Source organism: Mobula hypostoma, chromosome 8 (assembly GCF_963921235.1).
Source record: "Mobula hypostoma chromosome 8, sMobHyp1.1, whole genome shotgun sequence".
NCBI lineage: Eukaryota > Metazoa > Chordata > Chondrichthyes > Myliobatiformes > Myliobatidae > Mobula > Mobula hypostoma.
In genome coordinates this window covers 7,400,783-7,419,666 of record NC_086104.1, presented here as the reverse complement: position 1 = coordinate 7,419,666, position 18,884 = coordinate 7,400,783, and the positions used below count along the sequence as shown (strand labels likewise).

The window sequence follows — 18,884 nt, the reverse complement described above, 5'->3', positions numbered from 1 at the left end:
TGAGTTCGAGCCCCAGCCGAGGGAACGTGTTCTGTCCTTGAGCAAGGCACTTAATCACACGTTGCTCTGCGACGACACCGGTGCCAAGCTGTATGGGTCCCTTCCCTTGGACAACATTGAGAGGGGAGACTCCCAGCATGGGCAACTGCTAGTCTTCCGTACAACCTTGCCCAGGCCTGCACCCTGGAGAGTGAAGACTTTCCAGGCACAGATCCATGGTCTCACAAGACTAACGAATGCCTTCAATTGTAGATGAAGGGTCTCAGTCCAAATGTTACCTCTTCAATCTTCTCCATAGATGCTGCCTGATCTGCTGGGTTCCTCCACTATCTGGGGATTATGAGAAGAAACTGCTCATATACAGTGAATGGATATAACTTGGAATGTGATTTTTAATATTGAAATAAGGTTGGGGAGGCCGAACATTTTCATTTCTGGCCGATATATCTTCAACAGAGAAGTAGGTGTGATGAATATCGAACATAGAACAAAGAACAGTAAAACACTGCACAGGTCTTTTGGCCCACAATATTGGGCTAAGCTTTTAACCTACTCCAAGATCAATCTACCTTTCCCCCCGACATAGACTTCCATTTTTCTAATCATTTATGTACCTACTTAAAAGTTTCTGAAATGCTGCTAATGTATCTTCCTCTGCCACCACCGGACACTCCGGAGAAAAAGAACTGCCAATAATAACAACAGCTGTGCACTAAGTCAATCTGCTTGACATATTTTTTTTAGTTAGGGGTTGTCCGCCTGAATTAATCATTTTAACACCTGCATTTAAATAGCATGGAAGCTAATACAGACAAGCAATACATTGTCCCACATCTCTCGTTAGTAGAAAAATGCTGCTGTGTGTGTTTTTTTAGACAGAAAGGCTTGAATTACTATTCCATCCTCAGGATTTTCGTGGAACATTAAGGACATGATAGAGATTCAAGATTGACTGTTTATTGTCATCCTTCAGTACACGAGTGTACAGGAAAATGAAATGATTGTTATTCCAGGTACAATGCAGTGGGAAAAAGAACACAATAGGCATAATGAACCCAATCAATATAAATATAAAAGCAATCCTATAAAACAGTCTGTGCAAGTAATTGTTGAGTGTGGCTGCATTTATTGTACATAAGATAAACTAAACTTAATGGTGGAATGAACGATGATTGGATTGCATGCGTGGACTTGTCTGCGGACTGCTGAGAACTGCATCATCAGTTTGTGGGACATGCGACTCACGGACTTGGGCGATATATACATTTTCTTGTGTGGCTGGATGCTTGCTTGCTATCTTGAATGTGCTGTGTATGTTTTGCACCTTGGCCCCAGGGGGATGCTCTTTCGTTCGGTTGTATTCCTATATGATTAAATGATAATTAAACTTGAACTTGAAGGCAAGGTAAGACAAGAAAGAGACAGGAAGGTTCTCCATCCTCTCTAAGGAACTAGCAGAGTTCTGCTTGTTGTATACTGAATATGTCGTTAGACAAGGTGGCAATGCATGCTCCCAGTGACCACATGGGTTTCCTCCCACAATTAATAGATTAATTGGTCACATGGGTGTAATTAGGAGGCTCGGGTTCATTGGGCTGGAAGGGCCCGCTACTGTGCTGTATCTAAATAATTAGTAAAAAAAAAGAAATATTTTTCACTGCACACCTTCCCTTGAGCACACCAACTAAACAAGCCAGAGATGTCTGTCTGTTGACCCCTGCTCTTCTGTGAGTTAACTATAAAGTCAGTCAGAGCAGTGGTTGTGCACAATGTGTGTATCGCAAGTCCCTGCATCAGGGGAACAAAGGGGTCCTGCGTTAGCAACAGTAGGCTACATCATCTACCCTTACTGTCAGACATCTCCTGCCCCACAACAGAGTCTACAGGTCCCGTATAGGCCTCAACTTTCCTCCAGGGCGTCAAAGGCCACAGGAAGGCAGTGGAAAAATAGCGTTGTGAGAAGATAGAATAACACCACATGCCGAACTAATTAAATTAGCAATCAGATGCCCAACCAGAAGGCGACATCCACCACGCTGGACCTTCAGCACTCAGGACATGCCTTCTTCTCAAATAGGGAGGAGGTGGAGGAGTTGAAAGACACACACTCAATATCTTAGGGACAGCATCCTCCCCTTTATCAACAGGATTCTGAACAGACACTGAACTGATGGAAACTGCTTCACTATTTTTGCTCTTGTTGTGATGCTTGTTTTTTTCTTATTTTTATAGCTCTTGTTATCAATACAGCATATTTTATGTACAGTATTACGCTATACTGCACGTGGCCAAGTGGTTAAGGCGTTCGTCTAGCGATCTGAAGCTCGCTAGTTCGAGCCTTGGCTGAGGCAGTGTGTTGTGTCCTTGAGCAAGGCACTTAACCACACATTGCTCTGCGACAACACCGGTGCCAAGCTGTATGGGTCCTAATGCCCTTCCCTTGGACAACATCGGTGCCGTGGAGAGGGGAGACTTGCAGCATGGGCAACTGCTGGTCTTCCATACAACCTTGCCCAGGCCTGCGCCCTGGAAACCTCCCAAGGCGCAAATTCATTGTCTCATGAGGCTAATGGATGCCTATTACTATTACGCTATACTGCTGCCATAAAACAAATTTCACAATGTGTGTATAACAAACCTGATTCTGATTCTGCCTACTGCCTACACAGTGTCCACACCTTCCATTTCCGACATATTACTGTGACTATTCAAGAGCCTCTTGAACGCCTCTATCATATCTGCCTTCACCACCACCCCTGGCAGCACCGCCCCACACATCTTCTTTGAAGCTACCCCCATCTCAACTTTAATGCATGCCCTTTTGGTATTAAATATTTCAATCCTGGGGAGAAACATACAGTCTGTCTACTCGATCTATGCCTCTGATAATCTTCTAAACGTCTATCAGATCTCTCCTCAGCCTCCACTATTTCAGAGGAAGTAACTCAAGCTGCCTATCCTCACAGGTAAAGCCCTCCCCGCCAATAAGCACATCTACATGGAGCATCGTCACAGGAAAGCAGCATCCATCATCACAGACTCCCACTATCCAGGATATGATTTGTTCTTACTGCTGCCATCAGGAAAGAGGTAAAAGAGCATCAGGACTCACACCACCAGGTTCAGGAACAGTTGTTACCTCTCAACCATCAGGCTCTTGAAACAGAGGGGATAACTTCATTCAACTTCACTAAAACCAACACTGAATGATTCCCACAACCTATGGACTCACTTTCAAGGGCTCTTCACCTCATGTTCTTCACATTTATTGCTTATTTATTATTATTATTTTTTTGTTTGTTTTTATTTTATAGAGTCATAGAAAAGTACAGCACAGAAACAGGCCCTTCAGCCCATCTAATCCATGCAGAGCCATTTAAACTGCCATCTGCCATTGACCTGCACCAGGACATAGCCCTCCATGCCCATGGCCCAATCATTCAGGTTCCTATCCATACCTGTCCTAAATGTTGAAACCTGGCATGGATCCACCACCTGAGCTGACAACTCAGTCCACACTTTCGGGACCCTCTGAGTCCCCAAATGTTCCCCTTAAACTCTTCACATTGGACCCTTAGCTCATGCTCTCTAGTTGTAGCCCCAACTATTCTGCTCTGTTTTTGCACAGCTTCTAATCTTCTGCACATTGGTTATTTGTCTGTCCTGTTCTGTGTGGTGTTTCTTTCCATTTACTGTAAATTCCCCCAAGAAAATAAATCTCAAGGTTGTATTAGGCGACATATATGTATCTTGATAATACATTTACTTTGAACTTTGAAATTTGATTCTGGTGTTGAATCAACCACGAACCTTCCGGCGTGGATCTTTGTTCTGCTGTAAACAAGTCAATGTTTACTCACCAGTTCCGGGCATTACTTTCAATCTGTAGCCTCCGATTCTGCCTCGCGAACGTTTCCATGACAATTGAACACTGTTTTCCGTTAAAATTTTAAACTTGAGCTGTGAGGGAGGCTCCACTGCGGAGAGAGAAGTTTGCGAAAAGTTTGTTAGTCTCGGCCCGGATCCCCGCTTGTGAATGTTTTAAAAATATTTTGTGGTAAAGTTTGTTCACGCTGCAATAGTTAAAAGCGAGAAGGTGTCGAATCAGCTAAGCGTTTGGAGATCGACATAGAATCTTTGCATAAATTTGCTTTCAACAATAGGCATTTCGAGGTTTGATGTCTATTGTTAGCAAGTGGGAACAACCATAAACACGTGTGAGAAGCTGGCGGGAACACAGATAAATCATGACGAGGGTAAATAAAGAGCACATGGCTAACACACACGCTGGACTTCCCGCCGTCTGGTCAGTGCACAGCGATAAACAAAAGGTCAAACACGATGAACAACAAACTATATACGGGCAGGAGCGGATACACAGACCAGGTGGGCAAACATCTCACAGTGAAGACGGGTTCTGATTACATCGCATGCTGTTGTCACTCAATACAAAGCCGGTCAAATTACTCTCCATGATTACGCTGTACATTACATGTCGCTGTGTCAATTCGGGAGGAGAGGGGAAATCGTGGCCCGAGCAAAAAAGAGGTCAATTAAAAAACAAAAGTTTATTTTATCGAATGTGATAAAATTATGAATTATTAATAAAATATCTGTGTTTAATTGCTTTAAAATATTTTGTATTTACTTATTTTTAAGCGGAAGTGGAAAAAGTAATTTTAAAATATCAGGGACTTAAAAACTTAGCGGCGGTGGAATTCGTCCGTATAGTTTTTATATACAAGACATCGATTTACCCAGCACGCGAACAGATTCTTCGGCGCAAGTCCGCCATGCCTAGAATATTGTGAGCAGTTTTGGGACGTTTATTTAAGAATTAATGTGCTGGCATTGGAGAGGGTTCAAAGGAGATTCACGAGAATGATCCCAGGAATTAAAGGGTTATGAGGAGCGTTAGATGGTTTTGGGCCTGTACTCGTTTGAGTTTGGAAGAATGAGGAGGGGGTCTCATAGCAACCTATCAAATATTGATAGGCCGACATGGAGTGAACTTGGAGAGAATGTTTCCTATAGTGGGGGAGTCTAGGACCAGGAGTTGCAGCGTCAGAATAGAGGGGTGCCCATTTAGAACAGAGATAAGCAGGAATTGCCTTAACCAACGGGTAGTTAATTTATGGAATTAATTGGCACAGGCCAAGTCATTGGGTATATTTAAAGTGGAGATTGATAATTTCTTAATTAGTCAGGGTGTCAAATGTCATGGGGAAAGGCGGGAGAATGGGGCTGAGAGGGATAATAAATCAGCCATGATGGAATGGTGGAACAGATCCGCTGGGCTGAATGGCCTAATTGTGCTCCTATGTCTTCTGGTCTTATAGATGTTTATATAAATGTAGTAAACAGGTAATAAAGTGTGTTGGCATTTTAGGTCCGGCTTTAAGCTGGAACATTTTTTAAAAACCTTTTAACGTCGTAGGTAAATGATATATATATTTAACCCATTGATAAAAAAAAAAGTGTGATTCGCTAACCAACCAATAGAAATTGGCTTCTGTGCTAAACCGGCAGGAAGACCTTTGAAGAAAACGCTGCGTAAAAGATCGGAGCAGGACCGCGTGGTCATCTGATAATTTGCGATAGCTTCTGTATTGAAACAAATCACGGCCATGATTTGGTTAATTTGCACACCGGGTCACTCTGGGCGATCTTCAAAACACGCACTGGTGTTTGCGTAAGATCCCAGCTGGAGTTACCGTAACAGTCACACATCTTAACGGACAAGTTCATTGTCAACGCCACAGGTAGAGACAGTGCAAGACGTTCACGGGACCTTAACAAAGAAACGGCAAGTGTTACTAGCAAACGTGCTCCTGTATAATAGTCAGAATCCACCTGTATTTCACTGTACCTATGTCGTGCTACCCCAGATTGGCTGGCTCCGTGAAAACTCGTGGGGACTGATGAAAGGTGTTGACGCGCAACTGCGTGTCCTCAAGGGAAGGTGTGAGAGTGACAGGGAAATTATCGCGCGATATCTCTGGGACTGTCATCACCGTAGAGACCAGAAACTAATGAGGAAGGATGTCGTCAAGCTAAAAAGATTACAGCGGCACGGTTGGCGTAACACCGTCACAGCGTCAGCGACATGGGATCAATCCCTGTCGCTGCCTGTAAGGAGTGTGTACGTTCTCTCCGTGACCGCGTGGGTTTCCTCCGGGCGCTCCGGTTTCCTCCCACATTCCGAAGACTGATTGGTTAGTCACATGAGTGTAATTGGGGAGCGCGGGCTCGTTGGGCCGGAAGAGCCTGTTACCGTTGTGTATCTGTAAATTTTTTTAAAAAAATTAAAATTATAAAGAAACTCACGAAGATATTACCGAGTCTAGAGGGCTTAAGCAAAAAGCAGAGGCTGGATACAGTGCAACTGTTTTCCGTGGAGTGAACGATTCTTGTAGAATTGGGTTGGAGAGGAATAATAAATCCGCCATGATATAAATGGCGAAATGGCCTAATTCTGCTCCTATTTAAAGGTTCATAAAATCACGATTCACGATGGTCATGATTCTTCGCCCCGAGATAGGGAAATCTATAACGAGACTGTATAAATTCAAGGTAAAAGGAGAAAGAATTAAAAGGGACCCGAGGGACAACTTTTCACACAGAGGATGCTGTGTTTACGGACGAGTTGCGATGGGCAGCGGTCCCCGCCTGGACAATTACAACTTTTAAAATATATTTGGAGTACGTGGATAGGAAAGTTTTAGGGGGACATGGAACAAACACGGGGAAAAGTGATCAGCCTGGATAAAGTCACAGAATACTACACCTCGTAAACAGGCCCTTTGGCCCATCTAGTCCATGCCAAACTATTACTCTACCTAGTCCCATTGACCCGCACCTGCACCGTGGTCCCCCAGACCCCACCCATCCATATTCCATCGTCCGTTATGTGCCGTGTACGACATGGGCAGTCGTGGTCTTTCCATGACCATGATTGTTGTTGGTAATTGTTTTCTATATTGCCTTCTTCTGGGCAGTGACTTTACAAGACGGGTGACCCCAGCCACTCTCAATACTCTTCAGAGATTGTCTGCCTGGCGTCAGTGGTCGCCTAACCAGGATTTGTGTTATGCACCAGCTACTGATACAACCGTCCATCAGCTGTTCCCATGGCTTCACGTGACCCTGATCGGGGATAGTCACGTGTTATACCTTTGCCCAAGGGTGACCTGCAGACTAGCAGAGGGAAGGAGCACCTTGCACCTCCTTTGATAGAGACGTATCTCCACAAAACCGAACCCGCATTCACCACTTTCGCTAGTTGCACATTAAGCACTCTGACCACCTTTTGAGTGAAGAAGTTCCCCCTCGTGTCCCGCTTAAACATTTCACCCTTTCACCCTTAACCCACGACCTCTAGTTCTAGTCACACCCAACCTCAATGGGAAAAGCCTGCTTGCATTTATCCACACCCCTCATAAAGTTAGCTGCCTAGATATCTTGGCTAGCATGGACGATTCGGGCCGAAGGGTCTGCTTATAAGCTGTGTTTCTCTAATCCACTATTATTCAAGACGTTTAATGATGAGGGCATTACAGATGGAGACATTACGATAAACGGAGGGTAAATGGAACTGGCCTTACTCCCGGGGTAAACAGCGAGCCGTAGGGAGCAAATTGACCATTTTGAATGACGGTGAGTGGTGGATTCTGGCGGGGGGTGGGGGAAAGGAGTTGATGGGAATGTAAAAGGAACGGGGTGGAGATAAAATTGGTTCAAATTGTCCACAGTGCCGAACTGTTCCCCCGAGGTAATCCAACCCACACTCATAAAATACAGGCATCCCTTTACATACAGGAGCACAGGAGTAAAACGTTCTGACACAAAAAGAAAAAAATATTTTTTTTGATTAGAGGGATGATCGGTCACAGTAATTAGTGCCTCACATATTCATGCAGATCGAAACTGAGTTGGAGCAACCCGAGTTTCCACCCTCGCACATTGAAAGCTTCGACACAAAAGACTTTTTCACCATATTTTATAATGATATTCTCGAACTTCGTGCGCATGCGTGATGTGTGGCACTTCAACTGTTACAGCTGACTGCGGTTGTTAGCTACAAAACACGCATATTCAGTTTTAGTTCATCTGTTCTAATGTTATTTTAAAATATTGGTTCTACTTTCAGCTCAAAACAAAAAAAAAGCTTGATACATAATTCTGTTATTTCCTTCTTAGTGGCAAGTTAACATGCAACCTGAAGGCGTGGAATGAATTTCTGACGGCGTTGCGAACTCTGAGCGGGAAAATTCGTTCCAAGCTTAATTTTAACTTCATGCACGAGTGAGACCGGGTTAAAATCGTAGGTAATCTAAATAAATGTCACTTGCAAATCCATTCTTGCGTTAGTGTGTCGGCACTATGGAAAGTAGAATACCATTGTAAAATATTCCTCTTGTTTCCAAGATCTGTACAAATTTAATGCAAAGTCGCACACATTGAGCAAATGTATATTTTATTTTTTATTAGCTTTTTTTTGTTTGGTTAAGATATCGTTAGGTGGAAAAAAAGGATTATTACCAACCTGGGTTTTTTTTTGGTAATAAATTGGGGAAAATGTGTCGCAGAGAGGGACGAGAGTCAGTCAGTGTATCCGAATTTTCACCGACTCCTGTCGTTGACCGGGGAGAGAGCTGGTCGCCCTCACCCCGGCCAGTTTCAATCCTGCCGAAGACCTTTCGAGTTTCCCGGCGATGGAGCGGAGTGACTGGGTCTGCGTTCCCCGGAGCGAAGGAAAATCCGGCGGATGTTTTGTGCTGGGTAAGATCGCAGTTCAATTCGCCCCGTCACCCACCCCACATAAACACACACACACACACACACACACACACACACACACACGCCACGTTCTGGTAACTAAACGCCCTCTTGAAAATCAGGGCAACTCGGCCAGCGAGTGTCTCCCTTAAGATTAGTGTCAATTGTGTTTTTTTTTAACGAATCAAGCAAAGAATTAATGTGTTGAGTGCGCCCTAGAGAAAAATAAATGATTGAATTGCTGCTGCAAGAGACTCAGTTTCTCCTACTACTGACTTCATACTGTTGCTGTGCATCACTCCGTGCATAAATTCACACGGAGAATTCTCCTTGCCCCTCACTGTGACAGGTTCGGAGTTTTCTGCCGGGATGGCCCCTGAGCAGACGTACGATTTTCCATAAGACTTCTCCAGATGTGCCGTGGAAAGCGTACTGACTGGTTGCATCACTGTCTGGTTTGGAGGGGCTACTGTACAGGTTCGGGGAAAGCTGCTGACAGTTGCAAACTCGGTCAACTCTTGCATGGAGCCTCCCCTGCATCGAGTACATCTTCGAAAGGCGATGCTTTAAAAAGGCAGCATCCGTCATCGCGGACCCCCACTACCCAGCACATGCCGTCTTCCTGTACATATAAATGGAGCTTGAAAACACACACCAAACGTTTTAGAATTTCTTCCCCGCCGACATCAGACTTCTGAATGGACAATGAATCCTCCAACACTACCTCGCTGTTTATCTTGCTCTTTTCGCACTGCTTATTTTATTTTTAATATATACAGCACATTTTATTGTAATGTATAGGTTTTTATTATATTTATACTGTACTACTGCCGCAATAGAAAACACATTTCATGACATGTGCCAATGATATTAAGACTGATTCCGATTCTAGTAACGCAGCGCCTAACTGCTCTTTAAAAAAAAATAAGGGGCTTACGACTGCGAAAATCCAACTAATCATCCGCCTATTGGGCTATTCGTTGCCGCCACACTGTACGTGCCGTGGCATTTATTTCAGTCCAAGCCGGGGCTTCCCAGCCTTTTTGATGCCATTAGCCCAGGTTGGGAACCCCTGGTCTAAGAGGCGCTACATTAAGAAACACCGGAGAAATGCAGATGCCGGAATCTAGAGCAAGAATCAAGGTGCTGGGGAACTCAGCGGGTCGGGCAGCATCTGTAGAGCAAACTTGAGCTGAACGTTTCGGGTGCAGATATTCTCCCCTGGCCATTTCCCTCCACAGATGCTGCCTGACCCGCCGAGTTCATCCAGCAACTTATTCCGTGCTTCTTCGGAAATATTTTTTGGACGAATCCTCTCACTCTCTGCCTCCACACACACTAGCTCGGACACTTTTTTTCAAGGGGGTGCCATTAACCTCTGCTGCCACAGACGGCAGTGGTTTCCATCTCTCATGCGCGTCTCCGCGATTCCGCGCGACACCAGTGGAGGATGTGTTAGGTCTTCTGAAGGTAACTTTTGATGCCTTTTCTAATCAAGAGCTTCTCATCCCCCGCTTTAATGACTTGGCTCCCACAGCTCTCTGTGACAGTAAATTCCAGCCCTGATGTAGGGTCTTGGCCCGAAACTTCGACTGTTTATTCTCCTCCATAGATGATGCCTGACCTGTTGAGATTCTCCAGCATTGTGTGTGTGTATTACTCTGAATTTCCAGCATCTGCAGAATCTCTTCTGTTTATAACCCTATTCCGGGACTCTTACAAAAAATTAAACTGTGTTTTATAAGGGGGTGGGGGAGGAGATTGCAGATACGCTCCAAATATTACATCGTGCTAAACAGTAGTGTCTTCCAAATACTCCTGCTGCCTCTGTAGCCCTGGCTGGGGATTTATTGCAACGACTTCGGCCTCCATGGGGTTACTTGTGCCTTTGTTTACTTGTTACTCATTCACTGTAGGGGAGATCAAAGAGTAAATAGGGAAAGCGTGTTCTCGGTGTGGGTTCAGCCGGATGGTCCGTAAAAGGAGGACGCAGATTGCAAAGCAGCTGGCCGAGTACTTCATAGCGATCTGACTTTGCAGTGTTTGGGAGGGGCGTGGAACCAGGCTCGAGAGCAATTTCTAAACGGGACTGTGATGCGTGTAATGGGAAACGTTCACACAAAAAAAAATGGCTTCGAAAGCTGACCGGGCACAATAAGCGAATGGTCCTCTGCTCTGTGAAATGCATTTTTTAAATATTTTCTCCTATAGAGAAACAGGCCGCTTGGCCCATCAATTCTATGACGGCTCGCAGGGTCAACAAAGCCAAATCTACCTACTTCTGGAGTTCTCTCTCTCTCCCTCTTTCACTGTCACTCCATCGTGCTTTCTCTCTCTTTCACTCTCACTCCCACCCCCACACTCCTCTGTCCCTGTCACGCACACAAACACGCTCACACCTTCCCATCAGGCTCTTCAAGGGGAGTAGGGCGCCTCCCTCTCCCCCTCTCCCACTCTATTTATATAACGCTTATTTTATTTCACTTTTGCATTGTGGAAGTTACCGGGTGATTGCATCAACCAGCCGCTTGTACAAAACGCAAATATTTTATAAAAGATCCGATTGTATAGGAACCACTAAAATCACCGAAGAGAGTAAGTGGATTACCCGATTAACCCACCAGTCAGGGCACTGTGCAAAGGTGGGATGTTCCCTGGGGTTTAACGTTTCAGCTATTATAAGGGACTGGGGAGAAGACTGGTTTTGTTGGGACGTAGGAGACAGGGGAGGGCCTATTGTAAGGGTTATGAAAGGACCCTCAAAGGACATCTTGTGCGGTTGTATGCCTTTTTGTTTTTTTAATATTGACAGATACTGCGCGGAACAGGTCCTACCGGTTCAACGAGCCGTATGCCCAGCAACCCTCTATTTAACCCTAACCTAATCAACGAGCAATTAACCTGGGAGCGTGGGAGGAAACCGGAGCACCCGGGGGAAACCCACGAAGTCACTGGAAGGACGCAGAAACTGCTCACAGACAGCGTCGGAATTGAACTCGGAACTCGGACATCCCGAGCTGTAATAGCATCGCGCTAACAGCTTACGCTACCGTGACGCCCACTGGTGAGGCCGCATTTGGAGTACTGCGCACAGTTTTGGTCGCCCTGTTATAGGAGAGACATGGCTAAACTGGAAAGAGTGCAGAGAAGAGTTCCGTGGGTGTTGCCTGGATGGGAGTGCCCGAGTTATAGAGAGGGGTTGACCAGACTGAGAAGTGACCTTACATAGGTTTATAAAATTATGAATGGGGTGGATAAGGTAACATATTTCCCCCTAGGGTAGGGGAGTCCAAAACTAGGGGGCATAGATTTAGGATGAAGGGGAAAAGATTTCAAAGTGACTTATAACCATATAACAATTACAACACGGCCCTTCTAGTCCGTGCCGAACTCTTACTCTCACCTTGTCCCACCGACCTGCACTCAGCCCATAACCCTCCATTTCTTTCCTGTCCATATAGCTGTCCAATTTAACTTTAAATGACAACATCGAACCTGCCTCAACCACTTCTACTGGAAGCTCGTTCCACACAGCTACCACTCTCTGAGTAAAGAAGTTCCCCCTCATATTACCCCTAAACTTTTGCCCTTTAACTCTCAACTCATGTCCTCTTGTTTGAATCTCCCCCACTCTCAATGGAAAATATCTATCCACGTCAACTCTATCTATCCCCCTCATAATTTTAAATACCTCTATCAAGTCCCCTCTCAACCTTCTACGCTCCAAAGAATAAAAACCCAACTTGTTCAACCTTTCTCTGTAACTTAGGAGATGAAACCCAGGTAACATTCTAGTAAATCTTCTCTGTACTCTCTCTATTTTGTTGACACCGTTCCTATAATTCGGTGACCAGAACTGTACACAATACTCCAAATTTGGCTTTACCAATGCCTTGTAGAATTTCAACATTACATCCCAACTCCTATACTCAATGCTCTGATTAATAAAGGCCAGCAAACCAAAAGCTTTCTTCATCACCCTATCCACATGAGATTCCACCTTCAGGGAACTAAGCACCATTATTCCTAGATCCCTCTGTTCTACTGCATTCTTCAATGCCCTACCATTTACCATGTATGTCCTATTTTGATTATTTTGACCTGAGAGGCACTTTCCGCGCGTTTTTCGAGAGTGGTGCGTATTTGGAACGAGTTGCTAGGAAAAGGAAGGTATCACGTAACAAGTATTTGTACAGGTACATGGGGTGGGGGGAGGACTTCGGGGAATATGGGTCGAACGCAGGGATTTGGGTCTTGCTGGGTGGCAACCCTGATCAGCATCGGCAGCTTGGACTCGATAGGGGAGATAGTGTTAATAATCGAAGATAATGATAATAACGCAAACACGAGGAAATCTGCAGATAAATTTTCTTTGAACTAGGGCACGTGCTTAAAGGGTAGGAAGTTCAGAGAGGATTGAGGAAGATGTGTTTTTTTTCAACGAAGGAAGTATTTGAAATCTGAAACCTACCGTTCCAGGAGAATGTACAGAGGGCGCCCGAAATCAGTACGGAACCCGGGTCACCGGATCTGCTCGGCGGCAGAACTACAGCACCACCGTGGCAACACCCCATCCCCGCCCGCTCTTATGGGCCGAGCGTGGGACTGTTTAATATATGTCGAGACAAATATAATTGTTAGTGATTCCTATGCAATAGAAAGCCAAAAGATACGTAGCTCAAAACAAAACGGTGTTTTAAAAACTAATTCAATCAGATGCAATCTCCCGATTCTAAGATCCAGATGAAGTTTTAACTTCACCTGTTCCCCGTGACAAGCAAAGACCTCGCTCCCTGGGTCACTGGCTGGGCGCAGGAGTCGCACCTCACAGTCTTTGGGTCGGGGTGACTTATTACTAACGAAATTAAGGCGGCAGTTTCCGTTTCCGTTTCCGTTTCCCAGCTACGGAACGCCGACGGAGAACAAAAGGTGGGGCTTCCCATGTCCAGGATTGGTCCAACCTGCTCTCCAGACGAACTCATTTCAGACTAACACTCTGCGTTTCATCTCTAGGAAACGGAAACTGCCACTTTAATTTCATTAATTATATTTTAAATGATTCATTATACCAAAGGAATATATATTTGAAGTGTCATTGAGTTGAAATAATAACTCGGTTCCTTTTTCCACAGATGCTGCCTGACCCGCTGAACATTTCTATCACTATTTATTGAACGAATCATAAAATGGCCAAATCACAGGTAATTTTCTAAAAATGCGTGCATTTCGGTCATATTTATATTCATCCCATGTACGGTATTCTATGCAGAGTTGAAATGCATCGTGAAATCCGATTCAGGAACAGCTCCTTCCCCTCTGCCATCCGATTTCTGAACGGACATTGAACCCACGAACACTACCTCACTACTGTACTTTTGAATTATTTCTGTATTTTTGCACTACTAACTGAACTATAATGTAACTCATTTTTTCTCACTATTTATTTATTATGTTTTTCATCATACTGCTACCGTAAAGTTGACAAATTTCAAGACTTATGCCGGTGATATTAAACCATATTCTGATTCGGAAATGTGCGGAAGTAAAGGCATCGGACCTGACTAAACTGTGATCCATTTGAAAAGTTTTACGCCACAACAATGCCTCCGATTTCTGTATACATTGCTTCCAGAAACTTTGCGAAGGTAAAAAAAAAATGCATTAAAATTATTTTGAAGAGTTCGACTTCTGCCCGCTCCTGTGGAATCTCTGTGATAAAATGGAGAGGAAATAAACTGCACGTCACCAAAACATCTTTTGAATGTAATTCTGAGATGGTCGCTGTATGTGGGAGCTGAAAGACCGAAGTCGCAGCATTCTCAACGCGTGAAGTGTCACGTAGTATTAACGCGATGGTATCGATGAACTGGAGATTAACACCCTGCTAGGAATAATTATATCGTCATCAAAGTTCAACCAACAGCGGAAAGATAAGCAATTCGGTTAAATCATTCAGGTATTAAGATACACGTTCCTTGTACCTATTGAGAGAAAGGTTACATAAAGCATCGTTAGTTAGCTGCCGCTCCGGAAAGAGATGACGCCAGATGTGCGGGAGGCGTTGACTCGCCAACAGCACCGGTCCTGCGCCATCTCCGTCGGGAGTGACGAGCTGGAGCAGAAAGTTTTACCTTGAGCGTCCACGGACGCGGCAAGCAGAGTTGCCAAGACAGCAGCGATCGCTAGGCACAGCCTGCTCTTCATCTTCGCCCGCTGCGCTCACGGGAGCATGAATATCTCTGAAAAGAGAAGAGGGATCGTATCAGCGACGGGTTAGAGGCAACCGGAGAGAGGAACAGCCTCAGGGGTGAGGGGTCAAAGTGGACTTCACACACACACACACACACACACACACACACACACACACACAGTATACAAACACATAACATCTACACGCAACGCACTCAACAAGCACACATATAACACAAACATAACACACTCACACAGATAACATGCATACAACATGCATAACATCCACACACAACACCCACACACATCACACGCACATGCAAACATACTGTTTATAAACAAGGCCCATTCAGGTACACACACCCACACAGAGAACACAGTCATGCACACAGCCACACATATAGGAACACAGCATATTCACAATCACGCAGACAGCGCTTTACAGTACCGGCGATCCGGGATCAATTCCCACCACTGCCTGTAAGGAGTTTGTACGTTCCCCCTGTGACCGCGTGAGTTTCCGCCGGGGTCTCCGGTTTTCTTCCACAATCCGTAGACGTTTGGCAAGTCAATTGGTCATTGTGAATTGTCCCGTGATCGGCTAGTCGGGGGATTGCCAGCCGCGCCGCTTGAGGGGTCCGAAGGGCCTATTCTGCTCTGTATCTCAATAAATAAACAGGTACACACACGCGCACCCGCATATACAACCAGATCTGTTCATAGATTGTTCAGGTGAAGGGCCTCGACCCGAAACGCGACTGATCCCCTGAGTCCCGTCAGTAGCTCGTTTTATGTTTGGTTTGAGGGTACATTGTTATAGACAGAGAGGTGCGCACTCAATACACACAGACACACACAGACACACACACACACACACACACACACACATTCTCTCACAAACAAACGTGCAAATACCCGCACGCACTCAGTCAGACCAGCATGCCCCGACGGAGCAACCATTCAAACTACAGATTAGACTGCAGTCACTAATACAGATGTACACCCCAAATATGGCCCAGGGAAAGTCACCGACCTATAAAGTCGGCACCGCTCCCCCCACCATAGATGCGAACTGACCTGCGGAAGTTTCCTGCATTCTCTATTTTAGAATGACCACCCCGCACCAAGCACAAAACCTCTCAGGGAAAAGAGAGTTGAATGGAACAATATATAAACCACATTACTTCAAGCCCACAAACGCGCTGTCCGAACTACAGACCCGAGTGCTGGGGTCAACGGCCCAATGTCCGGAGTCTGTGTGGCGAACACGAAAAGGTCTGCAAATGCTGGAAATCCAAAGCAGCACACACACAATGCCGGAGGAACTCAGCATACCGGATAGCAACTATGGAAAAGAGAAAACAGTCGACGTTTCGGGCAGGGACCCTTCTTCAGGCCTGATGAAGGGTCACGGGCCGAAACGTACCGTCCACTCTTTTTCATGGGTAGTGTCTGGTCTACTGAGTTCCGCCGGAGACTGTGTGGATTTGTACTGGAATACTGAAAGGTTGAGGGAATTTTCAATGACCAGAATTGGTTTGGGCGTGAGGAGAACTCGCATGACCTGCGCTCTCCGCTCTAATACTTGTAACCGTCCCTCGAATAACTGCGGCATCACATATATAAACATTCGGCGCACTAAAAGGTTAAATCCCTACACCTCACCTCTCCCCAGTGACTGATGAAAGGAAAGGAGGGGGCACAAGGGGACGATTGTCCATTGCCTTTGTTTTAGAACACACAAGACAATTCTGACCGTGATTCTAAGGGTCTGTCCGAGAGACACACACAAATTGCTGGAGGAACTCAGCAGGTCAGACAGCATCTATGGAAATGAATAATAAGTCGCCGAGACCCTTTAACAGGAGTGGAAAAGAAGAGGAAGGAAGCCAGGATAAGAAGCCGTGGGCGGAAATTGGGGCGCCCGAAGGAAACTCACGCAGTCACGGGAAGAATATACAAACTCCTTTCAGGCGGCCCCGGATTGAACTCCAAACTCCGCCGCCCGAGCTGTAATAGGGTCGCGCTAACCGCTACGCTGCCATCGCGCCATAGTTTAACCATTCTAATTACGTCTTTGAAGCCATTAAGCGCAGTTTCTTCTTCCACTGAATAAAATAGGAGCGTGTCCCCAAAACGCAAAATGAGCGATCTTCTCCAGAGTACATGTTCTAAAGTAAGTACGTGTTCGGCACAGCATTTTGGGCCGAAGGGCCTGTATTGTGCTGTAGGTTTTCTATGCTTCTATGACATTATGTCTCCCCTAAGAGATCCTTTACTCCAAGTCAAAGGAAGGTCGGCGAGCCCCTGGTGGGCAAAGGAAACGCTTCAAAGATCAAACATCAAAATCAGCCTGAAGAAGTTGAACATGGCTTCTGAAAACAGGCTTAGGATAGCGGGGGGCCCTCTAGAAGAGAGATGAGGAATTTTACGCAGAGGGTGCTGAATCTGTTGAATTCAGTGCCAGACAGCTGCGGGGGGGCAGGTCACTGGGTATATTTAAAGTGGAGGTTTGATATGTTCTTGATTAGTAAGAGTGTCAAAGGCTACTGGGAGAAGGCAGGAGAGCACGGTTGAGAAGTTTAGTAAGTCAGTTATGATGGAATGGTAGAGCGGACTCAATGGGCCCAATGGCCTCCCTCTGCCCCAATATCTTTTGGTTTGATGGTCCTATGTGCCTGTAAACACAAACCTGATGCTGATAGACTATGGTGCAAGACAATAACGAGACAGCTTTCTCAGTACAGTATGAGTATCCACGTCTACCTACACGTTCCATGTAGCCACCACTCTCAGTGTAAAAGAAAATATCTCTGACAACCCCTCAATACTTTTCTCCGATCACCTTAAGATATGCCGCTCATATTAGCCATTTCAGCGCAAATAATGTTCAATTTCATTTCTTAAAGCAAAAAAAAATTGTACCACTTGTGTGGCCCCCTGCGGTGATACACCGCTACAACAGTTGGCGGGCTTCCTCAGCAAACACGACCTCGATGTATGGAATGTTCTGCCTGGATAGCAGACAAACCAAAGCTCTCCACAGCAATCTCTGTACCAGTTCCAATTCCAATTGTAATTCCTGGCGTGGGAGGGGGTTCATTCCATCAGGGTCCAGCCTGTGGGTGGGAACGGAGGGGCACAACATCTGGTTTGCAGTAGGATGGGTCAGGACAACTGGAAGAATCAGCCCAAGCCCAGCTAGGAAAGGAGCAGGTAAATTGGCAAAAAATTGGAATTGGCTTATTATTGTCACATACACTGAGATACAGTGAAACCTTGTCTTGCATTTTGTTGATACAGATCGAATCAACATAAAATTACTTTTGCATCAAATCAAATTGGTGAGGATTATGCTGGATGGGGCAGCCATTTCTGCTGCCAACATAGCATGCTCACAATCACCGCTAACAATTGCCATAAGACCATAAGACATAGGAGCAGAATTAGGCCAATTGGCCCATCGAGTCTTCTCTGCTACCCCATCACAGCTGATTTATTACCTCTCTCAACCTCATTCTCCCACATTCTTCCCATAACCTTTGATGGCCTGATGAATCATGAGCCTATCAACCTCCACTTTAAATGGACCCAGTGTCTTGGCCTCCAGAGCTGTTTGTAGCAATGAGTTCCTCAGATTCACCACCCTCTGTCCAACTCATCATTTCTGTTCTAAAGGGACGTCCTTCAATTCTGAACCAGCAATGTCACCGAAATAGGTTAGCTCATTGGTCAATGGCTCTCCGTCTCAGAGAGTTTTCTGTGTGCAAATTGGCTGGCCTGTCTATATCACAAGATTGGGGAGTTTCAGCGTGTTCCAGCTGGCAGCTGCACACTATACATGAACTGCCAACTCCTCTCATTTGTACTGGAGCAACCATAAATTAATCTCTGCGGCATGGTTGCTATGCAACCGG

The 18,884-nt window shown here is 45.4% G+C and overlaps 1 protein-coding gene across 3 annotated transcripts in view; it reads right to left on the bottom strand.

The window, feature by feature from the left end:
• Positions 1-18,884, bottom strand: part of col12a1a (collagen, type XII, alpha 1a) — a 394,452-nt gene that overhangs the window by 362,566 nt on the left and 13,002 nt on the right. For 2 of the 3 annotated variants that reach the window (XM_063055440.1, XM_063055439.1), the window contains exons 2-3: positions 14,910-15,017; positions 3,861-3,977 (exon numbers count right to left, since the gene is read on the bottom strand). In XM_063055440.1, the coding sequence (XP_062911510.1) occupies positions 3,861-3,977; positions 14,910-14,982 (190 nt within the window). In that variant the 5' untranslated portion in view covers positions 14,983-15,017. The remainder of the gene's footprint in view (positions 1-3,860; positions 3,978-14,909; positions 15,018-18,884) is intronic. The other variant, XM_063055441.1, reaches the window with a different exon arrangement.